We start from the raw sequence: 19,180 nt of genomic DNA, 5'->3' as shown, positions 1-19,180 counted from the left end.
TTTTTCTCATACTGCCTGTGCTGCAGCACCTCTTTTCACCCTCTGTTTGAAACCAGAGCCCAGTCTGCTCTGATTGGTTAGCTGGCCGGACCTGTTATGATTGATTAACTGCTTTGAGATGTCCCGCCCCTTAGCCTATCACGTACAACATGTTGGAGCGCTAGCCAATAGAAGCATCTCTGCTGTAAACAACTGCACATCCTGTCTCTTCTCAAATGATAGGAAGTCGACTTCAATGACCACAGCTTCAACAAAGGAAGTTAGTTTGTGAAAAGTGAACACTTTTACTATTAGGGAAAGTGAACACTTTTAACCATTGTTACCTTTAACGTGCCAACCAAAGGATCTAAGTGTTGCTCTTTTATTGATGTGGGCTACTTTGGTGAGAAAACATTATTTATTCTTGTCTAACTAACAGTTGTATTATTTTGTTAGATGCAGATTGGCCTTGCAGAAGTAAGTCAGTTAAACCACAGAACATTGTGGTTGTGCAAAGCTCGGTGCACTCTGAGAGTAACTGCATTGTTCTGCTTGAAATCTAGGTTATGACATTCAGTGCAGTCCAGTCTGTGAGAATGGTGACAGCCAACATTTTACTGAGTCTCTTCTTCCTTTCAGGTGAGCTCTTTGTTCCATGTTTACTTCAGGAAAATGCTTTAATTCATTCATTTGATTTAAAAAAAAAACAGAAAACGTTTGTGTTTTGTCAAGACCTTTTAGCTATTATACGAGCTGCTGGACATCTTAAAAGTTAACTTAAAAACGCACCTAGCCAGGCCTTTGATTAAGAATGGTTTATAAAAAAAATTACATTATTTAATTCACTTAATTACATTTAAATTGTAAAATGTCATTGTAATTATATTGATCACCTTTTTATATTCTAAAATGTTATTGTTATTTTATTTATTATTTTTGTATTGTATTCAAATTGTAAAATATGAATGTGATTTTATTAATCCCCTTTTTAATTAAATTGTATTGTTGTTATTTAAATATAGTTTTTATTTTCTTATGTTTTACAACTTTTAAAATATGTGTAATTTATTGGCTCGCGTGCATTGCTCTCAAATCGTCACATGTTTATGTTGTTTTTCATGGTTGGAGGATAGTGGTAGGGCAGGTGCTAAACAAAGGAAGTGTTACTGCTCCATTCATGAAGATTTGTTCATGTAAATCACAACAGAATCTGTTTCACAGGGGCTAACACTCAGTGTCAGACTCACCTGCTCCTAACAACCCCTCAGGAGATGGAAGCACTAAATGGATCCTGTCTTCATGTCCCATGTAACTTCAGTACTAACAGCAGCGTTCAAGACACATTTAATGGCTCAAGAAAATCCTTCGGAGTGTGGATGAATGGCACTGCTGACTTTGCCAACAATCCAGACAAAGTGATTTTCAACAGTAGCAAGGCAGAAATCAGCGACCTAATGAAAATCACCGGAGACCTGAGTCAGAGAGACTGCACAACCTTATTTCACAGTTTAAACACAAGTTCCACGGGCAGATACTTCTTCAGAGTTGAGAAAAGACCATTTCTGGCAACAGCTGATTGTGATTCTCTAGAAATAACAGTTCAAGGTGAGAGATTCTATACAATTTTGATTTTAAATAAAAAGTTAAATCAGGTGCCATTTTCGTCTAAACAGCAAACGTAGTGAACTTTATCTATTTCTGCTGTAGGCTGTTCAACCGTATGAGTGCTGGGTAAAACAGTGGTGAATTGTAACTAAGTACAGTTACTCAATTATTTATTTGAGTATTTCCATTTTAAGGTAGATATACTGCTTCTTTACTACAGTTTGGAAGCAAGTGTCATACTTTTAGTCCACTAGATTTATTTAACACAGTTACTTTTTTCATATAAATCACATGATATGCTGATGATATGATGCCCTTCATAGTCATTATTAATCAAGTACTTAACACATACATTTTGATAATGACACTTTTGCTCCAATACTTCAGTAACATTTTGAATTCATAATGGAATATTTTAAAAACATAGTATTTTACTTATGTTAAGTTTAGTTTTAGTTTAGTTTAGTTTAGTTTAGTTTACTAAGGATCCGAGTATTCTTCTACTTCTGGTTAAATGTGACAGAAACCAGGTGTCATTGATTTGAATGTCTGACTAAATACACTATCAATAGACTCTGTAAATGCAGAACTTTACTGCATCACATGCTTAGGGGAAGTACCGTAGCAGTAACAGGAAAAATCTAAATGAATGTGACTTTGTTCACTTTGTTACCCTTCCAAGATAAAACTAAAAGGTCCTGAAATTATTAATGGGAGATTACATGAGAACTTACACTTACACAAAGGTTAAAGGTTAAAAACACAGCACAGTGTTTTTCAGTGTATAATCTGATAATTTTTCAACCACAGATTCTCCTCCAAGCCCCAGAATTAACATTTCAAACCCAGGTGATCTGAAGGAGGCGGAGTCTGTCACTGTAACCTGCTCAGCTCCAGCTCCCTGTCCACACTCCCCTCCTAAACTCACCTGGACTCTCCAACAAGACCCTCCCAACACAATGGAGGAAAACCCAGATCGGACCTTCACGACTAAGATCCAGAAGAACGTCACTCTGACAGACCAACATGATGGATTCAACATCACCTGCTCTGCCAGCTATCCTGTGAATGAAGGGAAAGATGTGAAGACAGCAGAGGAGACAAAGACTCTCCATGTTTCATGTAAGAACAACCTGTGATTGTCTGCACATGATAGTATGATTTGAATGAAGTTAATGTCACATTTTTCCTCAGATGCTCCTAAGGACACCTCCGCCTCCGTCAGTCCGTCCTCAGGTTTGGTGTCAGCGGGCAGCTGGGTGAAGCTGAGCTGCTCCAGCAGAGCCCAGCCTCCCGTCAGCAGCTTCACCTGGTTCAAGGAGAGCCAAGATGGAGACATGAACGTCTCACAGGGACAGATTGACAGCTTTAATGCCACAGAGGGAGGACGTTATTACTGTGTGGCCACAAATGAGCTTGGTAATGGAAAGTCAACAACGATCCTGCTGACTATTATAGGTAACTATTGAAGTAACCCAGCAAGGTTACATTGTTATTGTTAATGTTCAACACTTATATCTGTATTTAGTCTCTTATATGGTTTTGTTTTGTCTTGAGGTGAAGTTAACTTTGAACAGTGGGGGGCGGTTATTGGAGGAACCGTTGGGATCGTGGTACTCATCTGTCTGGTTCTCTGTGGTTGGTAAGTATCGCAACATTTTAAGAAGGTGTTCAGTTAAATGCACTCACATTTTATCTTCATGGCACTCTATTTGTTGAACCTAAAGCACAGTATCATTATTGTCACATGTTGCAGGCGTTTAATGTCGACACATCCGACTGCAGAACAGACTCAGGTGAGTACAAACTGAACTTCCCTGTAAGGTTACTTAATATGAGAGGGGTGTGTAACTAGGGCTGTCAGGATGTCACAAAAAACTGAAAAACAAATATATAACAATATTATTGTGACACAATTGAAAGAAGAACAATAGTAATGCTTTAAATTTGTTTTTTTGAGGTTAAGAGATCGTCTATAACCGTTACTGTAAAGTACAACAAAAACACCAAGGCAAATAAGTTTAGAAAATGCCTAACTCTTGCCAAAACAATATTATGTGTGTATTATAAATTGAATAACAATATTTTATTATTTGAATATTGGGTTTATAGCTTTTTCTACCCTTTTCATATATTTGACACTGCACTGTAACTTTAATTCTTGTATTGTATTCCCGTCATACTTTTTAAGCTTTTTTATTTGTCTTATTATTTAAGAAATTCATGTTTCAATGTGTTTCTGTTGCACTTTATCTTGTTTTTGTTGTAACTTTTTTTGTAAAGCTGCACAACCCTTCCTATCTTCAGAGTCAAACAGGTGAAGAGCTGACTGTCGAAGAGCCGGTGAGTAAAACAGAAGAAGAAATCCACTACGGAGAGATCGACTTCTCCAAGCAGAGGAATAAAAGTCCCCCTGTCTCAGAGCAGGACGGTGGACAGACGGAGGACCCGCTGTACGCTCAGGTCAAAGTGTCAGAAACAGCAAACAGACCAGAGGACCTCTACGCTCAAGTGAAGAAGAAATCTGAGACGCATTAACACACTTACTTACATTGTTTACATATAAGGTGTTGTCTTTATGTTGAACAAGACACCTCAACAGGAAGGGTATTTATTGCCAACCAGTTAAAAAAAAAGGGGAGCTTAAAACCTCCACCCTCGGCAGCTTAGATACTTTTGTAAATGATTGTAATTTATATGTGAAAACTGACCTTAAGGCCGTTTCTGTGTTTATCTGCATGTCAGATCAAGGTAATACCACAAGTCTTCATGGTGCTATGCTAAAAGACATGATAATTAATGATAGGGAACTTGAATGTACATAAAATATTGTATTCAATTTCATTTTGTGATATATTACATGTTTTGATTTTATTCAGTTATCTACAATAAAAGGCACAAGAGACAGTTTATGCATTTGAAGATATTTATTTGTTTCACTGTAATAAAAACCGTGGCATACAACTTCTAAAAATAACCTAATAATCTCAGTTGCATTTATTGGTCCAACATTTCACATTTTGTGTGTAAACATCACCTGAAATCATACATTTTAATCACAGACATTACAAAAGTGTCAAGATGAATTATGCATAGTAAATCCTGCTGTAATGTTTCAAAATAAAAGAGCATTTGGTGAGACTTGGTTAATGTTGTATTCAAATATCTGGTGCCCAAATTCACTTAAAATCCTTTTTTTTAATAACTTTTTTTAGAACAATGCCAAAAAGATATTTGGTCTCCAGCTTATAACATTAGCAACCTTGACATTGTATTGGTAATATGTCTTAAAAAGGCACTTTAAAGCCACATTAATGGCCATGTTTAGTACCATAGCAGATGAATATATGGAGGTAGTGGCATTAGCTTCTCAACATACCAAGTTTGACACAAAATCTAGCCTTCCTGTGGAGTCAAACCTCAGAGTTACAGTTATAGTGTGAAGTCGTGTCCAAAGTTATTGAATTATTAGCTTTTTATCTCGGACATTTAATTCCCAACATATTTCTCTTGATAAAGCAGAAAGCCAAGAGTCACTGGTTGTGTTTTCATGCACAGAGAAAGTGTAATACTGGCCTGGGTGATGGTCTTTTTGAGGCGTTGCGTTCATACTAGCTTATCAGTACGTATCTTACATTGTAAAAACGTTGTTCTCTGTGTATGTAAACAAAGCCTGTGACTCTAATTGCACCATAATGATCTGAATCCTGCCATCAGTGACTTCCTCCCTGTTTCAGGATGAACTTCCTGTCAGTAGGGTTTTAATTGTGCACTCTGTCCTCCAGCGCCTTCAGCTCCGCCTCCACCTGAGCGGGCAGATCCGCTCCGACCTGCTGACTGAAGTAAGCTCTCAGCTCCTTCGTCTCCTGCTGCCAGAAAGACTTGGGCACATCGAACAGAGCGCCCATATCCACACTGCCGCTCAGACCTTTAGTGTCGATGGCGCCATCTTCTGGCAGCCAGCCGATGATGCTCTTCTTGGCCGCCTCGTCCTCCCGCTCCCGGCTGCAGCGCCTGAAGATCCACTCCAGTGCACGGGCGTTTTCGCCGAAGCCTGGCCAGAGGAAGGAGCCGGTGGCGGGGTCCTTTCTGAACCAGTTGACGTGGAAGATCTTGGGCAGGTGGGTGGGGGCCTTACGGCGCTCCATGCTCAACCAGTGAGAGAGGTAGTCGCCAAAGTTGTAACCGAAGAACGGACGCATGGCGAAGGGGTCGTTCATAATCACCTTGCCTGGAGGATAAAGAATAAGCAATATTAGTCATATTTAAAGTGACTTCCTTATTATACCAGAGTCCATAACCTAAAACACCCTATCAATTGGAAAACCCTTTAATGGCTGATACAGCCAAATTGATGACAATCTAAAAACTAGTCACTATAATAAGACAATATATAATCAAATCAGTGTCAAATCAGTCACTTTCTATTTTATTTATTTAAAAAACTCCCCATACCCCACCCATCAACTCCCACCCCTACCTTTAAAAACCAAAAAGAAAAAGATATTGAAAAATATTTAAGATAAAAGTTTAAACCCAAATTCAATTGATTCCACGTAGGAAGAAAAATATAAATAAAAGAAAATAGATTATTAAAAAGGTATTGAAAAATAAATGTGAGTTTGTACCTTGATGCTCAGCAGCTGCCGTGGCCTCAGACCTCATGGAGGCTCCAACAAAGACTCCGTGTTGCCAGTTGAAAGACTCGTAAACCAGAGGGACTCCTGACAACATCAATATGTATCACGGTTAATGCACAGGTACTTGTATGTTTACGTAATATAGTTGATTTGATTGTGCTGTCGAAGGACGAGAGGCCTGTAGACGAACTTAAGCTAATTTCTAAAATGTAAAACATGTATACAAATGCTATGCCCATCAACAAAGTTTTGCAACTACTTCCTTCGATGTGAATTGAGAGCAGCACAAACCTTCAGGCCTCCTGCCTCCGAAGATGATGGCGTCGATGGGAACGCCCTCCTCGCTCTCCCACAGGGGGTCAATGATGGGACACTGAGCCGCCGGGGCACAGAAGCGGGAGTTGGGGTGGGCACACTGCGTTGAGCTTCCTTTAATACAGAGGAGAACAACGTTTATTCTACCTTCAAAGTCAAATTAAGTTTTTAACCTGATTATAGTTCATACAATGTCTGATCATAAATCTCTCCATTTCTAAAAATGTGATGCTTTGACACACCACCAGATGGCACTATAAATACTATAGCTGTTAGTTGCTCATCAGTTAGTTTGGACTTTTTAGGAGAGCATAGTTTATGTAATGAAAGAGATAGCAAAATACATTATCAAATGATAGCTCTATGTGTAAACTATCTTACCGTGCTTCCAGGATTTGCCGTGCCAGTCTGTGAGTGAGACACCAGGGGCAGGGGGGTCGAGGCCCTCCCACCACACTCCTCCATCGCTGGTCTCGCCAACGTTAGTGAACACGGTGTTTCTGGTGATGGTGGCCATGGCGTAGGGGTTGGTCTTATCTGAGGTGCCGGGAGCCACGCCGAAGAATCCGTTCTCAGGGTTGATGGCTCTCAGTTTCCCTGCAGAGGCAGACGTCAGGATTATTGACACCACGCATAAGGAAACAAAGCGATTCTATGTGTGGGAGACATCCTCCTTCTCACCTTGGCTGTCAAACTTCATCCACGCAATGTCGTCGCCCACACACTCCACCTTCCAGCCGGGTAGAGAGGGTTTCATCATGGCCAGGTTGGTTTTACCACAAGCACTGGGGAAGGCTGCTGCCACGTACCGCTTCACCCCCTGAGGGTTGGTGATACCCAGGATCTGAGGAGGGGAGAGAGGTGAATATCATTTTCACCACATCATAAGTCAAAGTGAGAGAGCGCCATGACTCGGCACCTTTTAACCAACTATGTTCAGCAGTAGTTGAAAAATGTAACTAAACTAGCTGTTCTCACCACAAGGATTTGCACCATACCTCGCGGTGTGCACAGATGAAATAATTGATCATGCAAGGGCAGCTTTAGGCAGCAATGTCCCACACTCACCAGCATGTGCTCGGCCAGCCAGCCTTCATCCTTGGCGATGCGGGATGCGATGCGGAGGGCGAAGCACTTCTTCCCCAGGAGAGAGTTTCCTCCGTAGCCGCTGCCAAAGGACATGATCTGCCGGGTGTCTGGCAGGTGAGAAATCAGCACCTGCTCCGGGTTACAGGGCCACGAGTTTATCAGGGGGGCTGGAGAGGAGGCAGAGAGGAGAGATTTGTAAGTTGGAAATACAAAGCTCTTGTAACAACTTGTTGCAGGTTCTTTGAATTTGTACCTTTGAGTGGTAGAGGTCGTCCCAGTGAGTGCTGACAGCGGACAAACTCCTCTCCTTCAGACAGTTTGTTCAGGACGGGGGTGCCCATGCGCGTCATGATCCCCATACTGGCCACGACGTACGGTGAGTCAGTCACCTTCAAGTGGAAGACAATGTTTATCATGCTGATCTACAACCTGAAAGTCCAGTGAGTAATGACCATTAAGGGCGTCAGCGATAACTAGAACACATATTGTGTGATAGGAAGGCTTATCGCTTTATTGCATGCTCTTTTCCTGAAGATTAAGTATTGAAAGGAAGAAGTCAGTACCTGGACACCATATTTAGACAGAGGCGAGCCGACAGGACCCATACTGAAGGGAATCACATACATGGTGCGACCTGCAGAGAGAAGAATGGATAACACATTAATGCAAAACATATTTCCTACAAGCGACTTCTCATGCTGTTCCGCTGACCCACAACGTACCCGTCATGCAGCCCGGGAAGCGCTCCTGTCTGGCTGTTTGCCAGTCTGAATCGCTCATCCAGCTGCCCAGCTGACTCTTCACCCCCCCAGCGGGGATGGGGATGGTGTCTCTCTGGTTCTTGGTCACAATCACAGTCTTGCTCTCCACCCGAGCCACGTCCTTTGGGTCTGTACGCGCCAACCAACTGGAAAAAGAGCAGGAATCAGAGGATGTTGCAGAGGAACTTATTGTCAAGGGGACACTTAGGCTGCTTTTACACGGGAACATTTGCGTTTATGCACAGTATGCGCTTTCAAAAAAGTCTTCCGTTCACATGCATTCGTTTCATTTAACGTGTCTGTTCAAACGAGACCGCTGGAAACGCTGTAGTACATATGCCGGGACTGTAAGTGGCGCTGTAACTTCCGCCACAAAATACACCAAAAGCAGCGAAGAAGACCCCGGAGCAGCCCCGCAGCAATGTTGCCGTGGCTACCCTTCTGTTTATGCCCCGCGGTGGATTTAGCAACATGTTGTAGTTCATGTAATTCTCCATGTCCACTTGTTGCTGATGGTTGTGGTAGAGGAGCTGTAGATTTTGCACTAACATCTGTAGCATGGTCGAGCTGTAGATGTTGTACTAACATCTGTAGCATGGTCAGTAGCAGTAGCACTAGCAGTAGCTACTGACAGTAGCTACTGGCCATGCTACAGCAGTGAGCAGCAGAGGCGGGGAGAGGTGGGGCTATCGTTATTTTTTCAGGAAATATTCGTATAGAGGCGATTACACGGACTCGTTTGACCCCCCAGAGCGTTTCGTTTGCAAATCTATCCACCTTGGGACCCGTTATCGTTTGTGGGGTCCGTTTGTTACGGCCCGTTTGTTACGGCCTCGTGTAAATAATAGGGCTATACGCAAGAGAAACTATGCAGATACAAGCCGTTTCGTTCTCGTGTAATGTGGCCTTAAGCTAAATAGGTTAAAACGATAATCTAACACTTCCCTATATTGTACATTGGATTAGCCTGGATCAAAATAATAACAATTCGTTTTTGGGGATTTTGGATTTCTCTTTTTGTTTCTCCAAAAATCAAACGATAACGATAATACTTTAATGGTCAGATCAAGTCGGAAATATGACTTTTGAAATTTGGCATCACAGCAGCTCCATGTGTAACATCAACAAACATTTAACATAACAGCACAACACTGTTAACAACCATACAAATATTTTTGAGGATACAAAATGTGATTTAAATCAGGCTATGATACATTTACAAACCCCTCTTAAAAAACCATCAGCATATAGATGTATTTTAGTGTCCTCACCAGTTGTCATATTTGTTGAGCCTCTTGACCATCCCCTCCTTCTCCAGACCTGCCAGGATGTTGGCCGTCTCCTCCGGGGTCCCCGTCACCACATGCACGCGGGCGGGCTTACACTCATCCACCGCCCCCTTCACAAAGTCAGCCACCGCCGGCGGCAGTGAGGGGAAGGAGGCCAGGGACCGGACCCCGACACTTGCCCCAACAGCACCATGTCTGGAAAAAAACAAACAGACATTAGTCATTCAAATGGAAATTGCAACAACGATTGCATTTACAGAAACTCCTCATCGTGCTGTTTTGAAATCCATCTCTTTAATGCTACTGTGACCTCAAAAGACCTCGCTGTTCTCTTCTTTACATTAAATTGATGAGTTTACAGAATTAAACAATTTAACATGAGTTAAAAAAAGAACATCCAAACAGGAGAACACACTGCTAATGTCAGCTGCTAATGAGAAACATTTGACAAAAAGCTAAGTAGGAAGAAACTGGATGACCCCCCCGGGATGACCAGGATATATAATGCAGGGATGTATCCTTATTTATCTCAATGAGAGACCTTCTTAACACACATTCAGTCTCTCACTTTGTTCATTTTTATTCTAACAGATACCGATTGAGTTGCATGAGCAGTAACACAAGTTAAAAATAAGGCCCTAAATTGGAGTTGCGTGCTATTCACATGACAGTGGTGATATCAAGGTGGCTTTCATGCAGTTTTGAGTGCAACCTGAGAGCCTCAAACACACTTCACCACACAAAGAGGGGCATGCGGGGGCCGGCCTATTGTTTTTATAGCAGCATGATATTCACAAACAGCAGCCATTGAGAGCACAGTAGCTATGCAAGCTGGTAAAACACAACCCTGTGTGTGTCTGTAGAAAACAAAGCACATACACACATCGTCTATTCCATTGTCTGTCTTTGGACAATGTGGATGACCCCAGATGGCCTCTTTGAAATGTCCAAAAATATGACATTTGTTATCCTGTATGCAGAAATGAGAAGCCCAGAAAAAATACATTAAGGGGGGTTTTCAACATACAATGACCCGTGTCAATTACTTATTTGACTGGAAATACAAATCACACTCATCTTTGTCTGTCCAATCAATTCCACACACGATGCTCTCAATTGCCTGCACTGGGTGTGCCATTAAATACGTGCATTACAGGCACACACACGTCTTCTTGTGCATGTAGACAGACACACAAGTAAATCAGGTTGTTGCGAACAAAGGGCACAGGCGGCAGGAACGCAGAGAGGCTCAAAGTGGATAAACGATAGCATGCAGCCCGACAGGGCAAAGAGCTTAGAGCAGACTAACGCCTCAGGGTTCAAACTCCCCGTCCTGTACCACGCCAGATGTTTAACCATTGATGTGGGAGCAATCAATCATGAACCAACCATTGAGTCGGTTTGTGCTGAGAATGCAGGCTGGAGATACAGTGAGAGACAGCTAAGTGTATTACTCGTTTTTGTAATATTGACACTGTCTGGTTGGCTGTAGCTAAACAAGTAGTCCATGTATTAAGACATCCTCTATTGGTTTGTGAACTACCTATTTGAAGCATTCGGGCCATCGCCATCTTGGTTCTTTAGAACTACAAATAATGTCTGCTTTTCAGATCAAATGTTTTTTATTGGTACTGTTAGTATGTAATGCAGGCAACCCCACAAAGCACATATTGTTGCATGCATACAATGGGGGCATAGTTCTTCCTCATGACATTTGACCTTGAACTTCCACCCCTATTTACTTCTCTATACATTCTAAGGTTCCAGGTCTATTTTCTGATTAAAGTGTCTCTGGACTGCACCCTCTTCCTGTTTACACACCTTAGTCTGGATGAGAGAAAACTGGAAGTATAAATATGGTAAACTGAGCTGCTCCCTGTCATTGTCATGCACTCAAAGCAACCTCAATGAAGGAGGTTGTTGGGGTGTATTTCGCTTGAAGGGAATACTTATAGATATTTCTCAAGACTGAAAAATGTCCCTACAGTAATTTGCTGTGTTAAAGCGTTTTCCATTTTTATTTACTATTGATATTCCTCTTTAAAAGTGCTTTACTCTGTGATAAAGATCAAAGTACAAAATGTTCAGAAAAATGTACAGCTTAATTGGCAATCCGCCAAAAAGCCTTTGGCACATTTTTCTCCAAACCCAAATGTCAAACATATGTTGGGGCTAAAAATAAATCTCAAGGGATTGATTTATCGATGCACCTATCCACACTTAAACACTCTTCTTCGTAAAAGAAACTTTGTTAAAGTGTCTGTTTTTTTTTACTTTTGATTCAAATAAACTGAAAAAATTAGGCTGATGGGGATCTAAAAGAACAATAGTGTTATGGCGCATTTCCACCACACGGTCGGCCTCGGCCACGCTCGGTACTGCTTGGCCGCGTTGGGCCTTAACAGGGCCGGCTCACTTCATGCTGCGCTTCCATTACAGTTTAGGAACTGGGGTAGTATCTATAGTAACGCAGTGTAGGCGGAGCCGTGACGTCATCTTCAGTGAGAACTCCAGAAAAACAACACAGCCGTTAGCTGTTAGCACTCAGAGCTCACAGCTCCTTATATATGTTCAGAAACTCGACAAAAGTTAAACAAGTACAAACCACAGACTGCCTGTGTCATGGTGAATACAGTCGCTGCTTTATTTATGTCTGTATAGGCCGTTGTTGTGAGTGTGGACGGTCGGAGCATATACTGCGTTAGCTTAGCCAATCTCCATCTAGAAAACACGCATTTTAAAAGGTTTTTCGCCTGCCGTCTGTCTGCAAACTTGCCAAAGCATTAATTCATGGTTTTTACTAACCGGTATCAGTATGTTGTTACTTCGGCATCATTTTGAAACGTGTAATACAATTAAATCACGGTCAAATATGTCCATCTTGTTGTAGTTGTAGCCCCCTTGCCAGCGACGCTCTCTCTAGTTTAGCATACTCAGCCCTGTTTGTTGGCCCCGATAGAACCACAATTTTGTCGGGCCAGAAAAGAGGTGAAAAAGTGGCCCCGGGCCGGGCCGGGCCGTAACTAGGCCTAGTGGAAGCGCAACCAAAAATGGGCACGGCACGACACGGCACGCTTAAACCGCGCTCCGCGCCATGGTGGAAATGCGCCTGTATCAGAGCAAACAACCGAGATTGACCTTAAGGCAAATTACACTAAAAGATAAGACACTTTGTTGGTCTGATATGAGATAAAACCTTCTGCTTCAACAGCTCTTATTCATTAGCTCTAGCATGAGCATTGGTGAGTTGTTTCCTCGCACCCACAGTAAATACATTAGCTATGCTACCAATAATTAACTCTGTTATGCCGCTTGTTACTGTAACCCTTCAGGAGTTGCTGAACATTAACTCCAAATGGGACTAGGATCTGAACAAATTGGATTGGATTTGAAAGAATAAATAAAAATCTTGAGTATGTTGATTTTCCATTTGTTTTCTGAATAGTCATCGGCGGTGGTTGACTTGAGACCGGAGATAAAAGCAGTGGGACAGGATTAGCAGCTTTGTTACTCCTTTGCATCATAAATCGATGCTTTTCCAGACTCTGATGCTCCCTATGTCCCCCTACAGAAATCCATCTTCTCATGCTTTTGTCTCTGCGTGCCTCCTAACTCCTGGACCCACTTCCCCGTACCTGTTGAGCATGCTTCAAGAAATGTATTACTTTATCTAGACATCATCTGTTAGGAAACCCTTTTAAATCTCGGTAGGATTGAAGAGGAAACATTTTATTTTTAAAAGGCTGCACATTTTGGAACAAGGAATTTGTCCCGAGGCGGAAGAGGAATGTCAAAGGGCAGATAATCCTGATTTGGCATGCATTCCCCTGTCTGCTTCCAGCTGAGCAACTTCTCCTCCTCACACACCTCCAGTCAGCAAGCCAATCCTCACACACCACAACCAGACACGCCTACACTGACCCCCCCTCACCCTGATCCTGGTCAATAGCCTCTTTAGGGCAGAGTCTACTCATGAGACAAGCCAGAGTATCACTTAGAACATGCACACGTGCTGCATTCATTATCCTCACACACACGGTACAGCGAGTACCCGGGGGAAAATACACGGAACATGCTCCAGGACATTCAGGCAAATAGAGGAGCGATTGCTCTTCAGCAGTTTACTATCTCTCAGGCAGAAATACAAACAGAAGAGCACCGCAACATGGGCCTCCCTGTCACATCACATGTCGTGCAATGGTGTCACTCACATCCATTCTTAATGACCAAATAAAAGCAAGCACACAATGCCATGCAGTGCTCACATTGTCAGAGTCCCTGTGTGATGGGGTGTCATCACAAAGCCTGGAAGGGGAAAGTGGTGAAGAGAAGGAATGCAGAATAAGACAGCCCCCTTTTAAAAGCACATAAGTGAAGTGTGGTTTAAGATATATGGACAAGTCCTTCTTATCTATGGTTGTCTCTACGATCAAGTTGGACACGTTTCAGCAGCAGTTAGTATGGAAATTAAGATGTAACAATGCTGGAATATAGTGCCATATGCACTGGTTCATTAGAAAAGCATCTTTTAAATCTATGAAATGTCTGTCATTTGTTAAAACTGGGGCACTTTAGAGTCAATTGTTCGTTCCTAAAAAATCTATGAAATATGTGTCATTATTTCTTCTTTGTTAAAATGTGTGCATTTTTTAGTCCAAAAATGGTCAGAAACAACTCTATCCAGAAGAGCTCTACATTTAATATGTTTGACAGGAAACAATCATAATATCTGTTGTATGTGTTTGAAATAAAAAGACAGGGTGTATTCTTTAGCAGGCAATTTACTTTAACTTTGAGTTGCATATTTTTGAATGAATGACAAAACCATTTAGCCATGTTGAATATTCTGACGCACTTACTCAAATGTGTTGTTCTCGAAGCTAAAACACGACTTTAAAACAAACAACAAGTGTCCATCACTCACCTTCGTATGACTCCCAGCAACAGGCAGGACATTTTCGGTGCAAAAATATAACTTAGCTTATACAAAATAAATGTGTAAAAAGGCACATTGAAGTGAGCTGCGGAGTAAAAGTGGGGAGCTTGGTGTCTAGAGCTGGTCGCTGCTCATATCTGAGCTGAGAGGGGACCGGACCTTGCACTTTGTTCAACGTGGACATTCACACGGATGCACCTTGATGTGAGCACTGTATCTCGTCCTGCTGCTGAAGCACGGTCACTGTGCAAACTACTTCTCCGAGGGTCCCTAAACGCCTCACGCTGCTTTAGAAAGTGACAAAGGGCCGCGGACTGATCTTTAAAAGAGGAGGGCTTCCTTCTTCCTAATTTAAATATAATGTAGTTTACTTCTTCGCAGGGTTGTGTCCATGTTTTTGTCCTCTTCAGAGCTCTGAGCTGCTTGCCCCTCCCGGCTGACGCAAGTTTCAGTAGTTCCTGCACCGCCGCGGCAAAACACAGAAACAGCGGAAATACGAGCAGGGGTGCGGAAATAGATCTCACCGAGTGTCCATATGAAACCCCCCTTTATAAAAGCTTTACGTGAATAATAGGTTTCAGGTTACAAACTGAAACCAATGCGTGTATACATTTAATTGCAAAAGTTACAATGGTGGTAAGCTATATTCAGCTACAATAGGCAACAAGTGAGTAGCCCATCAAAGTTAGTAAATGTTTCTTGCAATATTAATTCACAACCAAATGTCCTTTTGTCTGTACACGTCACTCCTCAAATGATGATATGTTTTTGTATATCATGCACAATGTATTTTATGCCACTTAATCCCATTACTTATAATTGTTTTCTCTTATTGTTACTGAAATAGCCCACTTTACTTTTCTCTATGTTTTTCTTTTCTATGTTCAATAGGAAAAAAGTGAGTTGGAAGTTATCATCTATTTTTAACTATATTTTCCTGCATTGTCATAAAGTTGGTGAATTAATAAGACACAGATGAGAAAAAAAGGGACATTGAAGCAGGGAACGACAAGATATTAAGACATTTATTTCCCGGAATCAATTTGGATCTTTTATAGGTTTGTGGCTTTCTGTTTAGCTTTCTGAGCCAAATCCAAAACCCTGATGATAACATCTGGATTATTTTTCTCCAATTTCTTTATAAATCTCCCTTCAGAGCCACAAAAGATTTGCAAAACTACAATCCTGAGAAATGTACAAAACTGAATTTGTAACATAGGTGGATTTCACCTTTAATCTATTCTACAGTACTGCAATACTACCTGGTACAAGTGTTTGACAGCAGCTTTCAAATCAAAACTGCTCCACCTGTTAAAAATCTGCTCAAAGATTGTTGGTCAACCCTGTCAGAGACTCTATGACTCAGCCTATCATAACAACCTAGTGAGGCTGTCCAACAACATCATCTCTGACCCAAACCATGTTCTGAACAGTGAATATGAACTGCTACCATCTAATCGGAGATACAGGATCCCACGATTCAATAAAGTCAGACTAAAGCACTCCTTTGTGCATCAGTCAATCCTCACAGTAAATACAGAGCTGAATCCCAGATCAAATGCACGCTGAAGGGTCTTTGAGCATGTTTTCTCTCACTGATTGTGCTGTTATGTTAAATGTTTGTTGTTTGTGTTTCATGTACTGTGTCTGGATATTTGTCTATGTTGGTGTTGGACATGGAGCTGCTGTGACGCAAGTAACATTTCAGACTTGGTCTGACTAATAAAGTAATATCGTATTGTATCGTATAATGCAGAGTTACAAAAATAAAAAACGTAAACAATCCAATGGGAGACAAAATGTAAGTTTCAAGGTACAGAATGCAAGCAAAATGACTTTATTGTAGGTATTATATTTCATTTTTCTCGCAACAGTACAGTTAACACATAGCAGACTTTTTAGTCTGATATAAATTATGCAAGTACCAAAAAGCTGAGTCTGAAGTTGCAGTGTATATCTTTATCGTAGGTATATTGCTATTATCTCATTTTTTTTATTAACTGCTTAAAGGTCCCATGTCATGGCCATTTCTACTGATCATAGAAAAATATAAAGTATCAGACTCACAGCCTCGCCGCATCCCGCCATTTCAGGGAGGAGAAATCGGCGGAGCTGCAGCTGAGAAAAGATTGAGTGTGTGAGGAAGTCCGCGGATTGGTCCATTTGGACCAATCCTCGGACTTAACGTGACGGCTCCGCGGACGTAACATAATGGCTCCACGGATTGGTCCATTTGGACCAATGGGTCCATTTGGGTATGGGCACGTCACTGTACCCAGGAAGAAAAAGAGAAATCTCCAACGAGGCGTTCTGGGGCAGCATAGACAGGTCTTTTCTGTGTTAGAGTTTTACTCGCTACAGGGTGTACTTTGAGGGTTTGTGACTTTGCTGACCGTTTACATGCAGAAAAACCTTCATACATATGTATTTGTACGGCGACCTTGAGAGCCTTGAAAGGCGCCTATATAAAATAAATGAATTATTATTATTATTATTATAACACACAAGGGGACAGGTAATAACCGGAAAAGCATGACTTGGGACCTTTAATGATTAACCGATTAGCGAAAAGTGTCCCTGACAAAATATCCCATAGTTGCCTGTTTGCTGGACTGTCTGAAAAAAACAATTAGATGCCTCAAACAGTTTTTCGTGGAATATCAAGAAATGCAGCACAACCTCACATTTGAGAAGCTAGAGACAGTCATTGTTTTAGCTCTAGGGGTTGTGGGGGAAACCTCTGAAGCAATTGGAAACAGGACTCAGAGAGACAAGAGGAGAGCTGGAGCTTTGATGGCAAACACTGACGGTTTATTTGGAGCTTTGGCCGGAGAATTCACAAGACATGTCACGGGCCACGATCTGACCACACAGTTGAGATGCCAAACCAATTCTGAAGAACTCTACCCCAGACCCATGTATATAGCTAGTTCAGAGAGAATAATCAACATTGTGCACAACAAGATAGAACCATAGTACCTCTATCAGCTGACACCAACAGGCAGGAACAGGGAGTCAAAACACTGAGAGCACAGCAGCCAAGGTTACAGGTGCATGTGCTCAGTCAGGACAGTTTAAACTGATAAACTGGGTCAAAGTTATGGGCCTTGGAAAATATTTCCCCAACAGGGGTTACTTTTGCAAAAAGCTTATTTAAAAAAAAAAATCAACCTGAAAAAAAAAACTTCTTTGTGAAATTTGACATCATGTTACATCATCATTTTACCGACTGAGCTCAAATTTCATGCTGTTCTGCCTTACTGCCATTGGAGGCTGTGAAGTGTCCCTCTGAGGGTTTCTACTAAACCCTCATGGAGAATATTGAAATTATCACTTTTACAACATTGATAAGCCTGCTTTCTTAATGAAACAGTTCTTACTAAACTTTAACAGGAAAATTACTTAATTGCTTTTTTATACTAACAGAGCAGGGCGTCTAGGTTTTAAATGGTGAGTTTCCTGTTAATGTTTCTCTCTCTCTGGGAGCTGGGGGAGGGGGTCACACAGACACAAACTGTGAGTAGGGAAGAAGAAAGGGGGTGGGGGCTGGACAGAAGAATTTACAGTAGAAATTAGATAACAAGCGATACAACATGACTGGTTAAATCAAATCAAATCAAATCAAATCAAGGTTTATTTATGAAGCACATTTAAAAGCGATTTTTGGTCGGGCCAAAGTGCTGTACATGTAATAACTACAATCACATAAAAACACATTTCTATAATCACAATAAAAGACAATAAATTACAACAGATATTTAAAAAGAAAACACAGGGTTAAAGTCAGGAGTTGGTTAAACTTCAGCCTTAATTTCTAATGTCCTCTGATAGGGCCTGACGAGTCAGCAGCCAAACACACACACACACACACACACACACACACACACACACACACACACACACACACACACACACACACACACACACACACACACACACACACACACACACACACACACACACACACACACACCACACACACACACACAACGAATGCATGCATACATGCCATACAGCCAGCCACAACTGCATTTCAGGGTTTTATGAAAGAGATCATTCAGAAATGCTGCAACATGCTTAAATCATTTAACGTTGCGGCATTTAAGACACCCTTGGGTGCTGAGTTTTAGAAACCTCACCAACTTATAATGTCACAATGCATTGAGTTAATATAATGTGTTTGTATCTGTGGAGGGGGATGTGTGAACGCTGTACAAAGACATTATTTACAGACTTAGTCACATATCCTCAAGTTCTCCCTGCTCCACTTTGGTTAAGATTAACAACCTTTGTCCACAGTATTTCTCAACAGCCTCTCTGAACCGAATAACACACCACTGCACTGAGTTTTAATCACTCACTCAATCAAATCACAGAATCAATAACTAATGGCACTGGCACTGTAAACATGTGCACCCTTTGCCCTTTGGATCCAACTTTGAATAATACCTCAGGGCTGATCACGTCCCAGTCCCACTGTGTGATACTACGCTCTACAGATGTTTGAAGGCCAGATAAAGAGAGTCTGTAAAAGGAAATGATCAGACACAAAAACAAGTGATTAAA

At 41.5% G+C, this 19,180-nt stretch overlaps 2 protein-coding genes across 4 annotated transcripts; one reads left to right on the top strand and one right to left on the bottom strand.

Annotated features, from left to right (window-relative positions):
• Positions 1–246: 246 nt before the first annotated feature.
• Positions 247–4,723, top strand: LOC117483958 (sialic acid-binding Ig-like lectin 6). Of its 3 annotated transcripts, none has more exons than XM_034132318.1 (8): positions 247–382; positions 543–618; positions 1,201–1,584; positions 2,395–2,706; positions 2,779–3,042; positions 3,142–3,226; positions 3,341–3,380; positions 3,868–4,723. In XM_034132318.1, exons 1-8 carry the CDS (start codon positions 368–370, stop codon positions 4,120–4,122), a joined length of 1,431 nt encoding a protein of 476 aa, XP_033988209.1. In that variant the 5' UTR covers positions 247–367; the 3' UTR covers positions 4,123–4,723. The 3 variants fall into 3 exon arrangements, with proteins under 3 accessions (XP_033988209.1, XP_033988211.1, XP_033988212.1); XM_034132320.1 differs by having other exon boundaries at positions 2,779–3,044; positions 3,147–3,226; XM_034132321.1 differs by having other exon boundaries at positions 249–382; positions 3,892–4,723.
• Positions 4,497–15,082, bottom strand: pck2 (phosphoenolpyruvate carboxykinase 2 (mitochondrial)). The gene is made up of 11 exons (XM_034132317.1): positions 14,603–15,082; positions 9,661–9,873; positions 8,351–8,535; positions 8,192–8,262; positions 7,882–8,017; positions 7,608–7,795; positions 7,221–7,383; positions 6,921–7,136; positions 6,516–6,653; positions 6,213–6,308; positions 4,497–5,815 (listed from the first exon to the last, which is right to left on the bottom strand). Exons 1-11 carry the CDS (start codon positions 14,632–14,634, stop codon positions 5,346–5,348), a joined length of 1,908 nt encoding a protein of 635 aa, XP_033988208.1. The 5' UTR covers positions 14,635–15,082; the 3' UTR covers positions 4,497–5,345.
• Between the last annotated feature and the right edge of the window lie 4,098 nt (positions 15,083–19,180).

This window comes from Trematomus bernacchii, unplaced genomic scaffold (assembly GCF_902827165.1).
Source record: "Trematomus bernacchii unplaced genomic scaffold, fTreBer1.1, whole genome shotgun sequence".
NCBI classification, from domain to species: Eukaryota; Metazoa; Chordata; class Actinopteri; order Perciformes; family Nototheniidae; genus Trematomus; species Trematomus bernacchii.
Note: the sequence above shows the minus strand (reverse complement) of the source record. Positions and strands in the feature narration are given on the sequence as shown.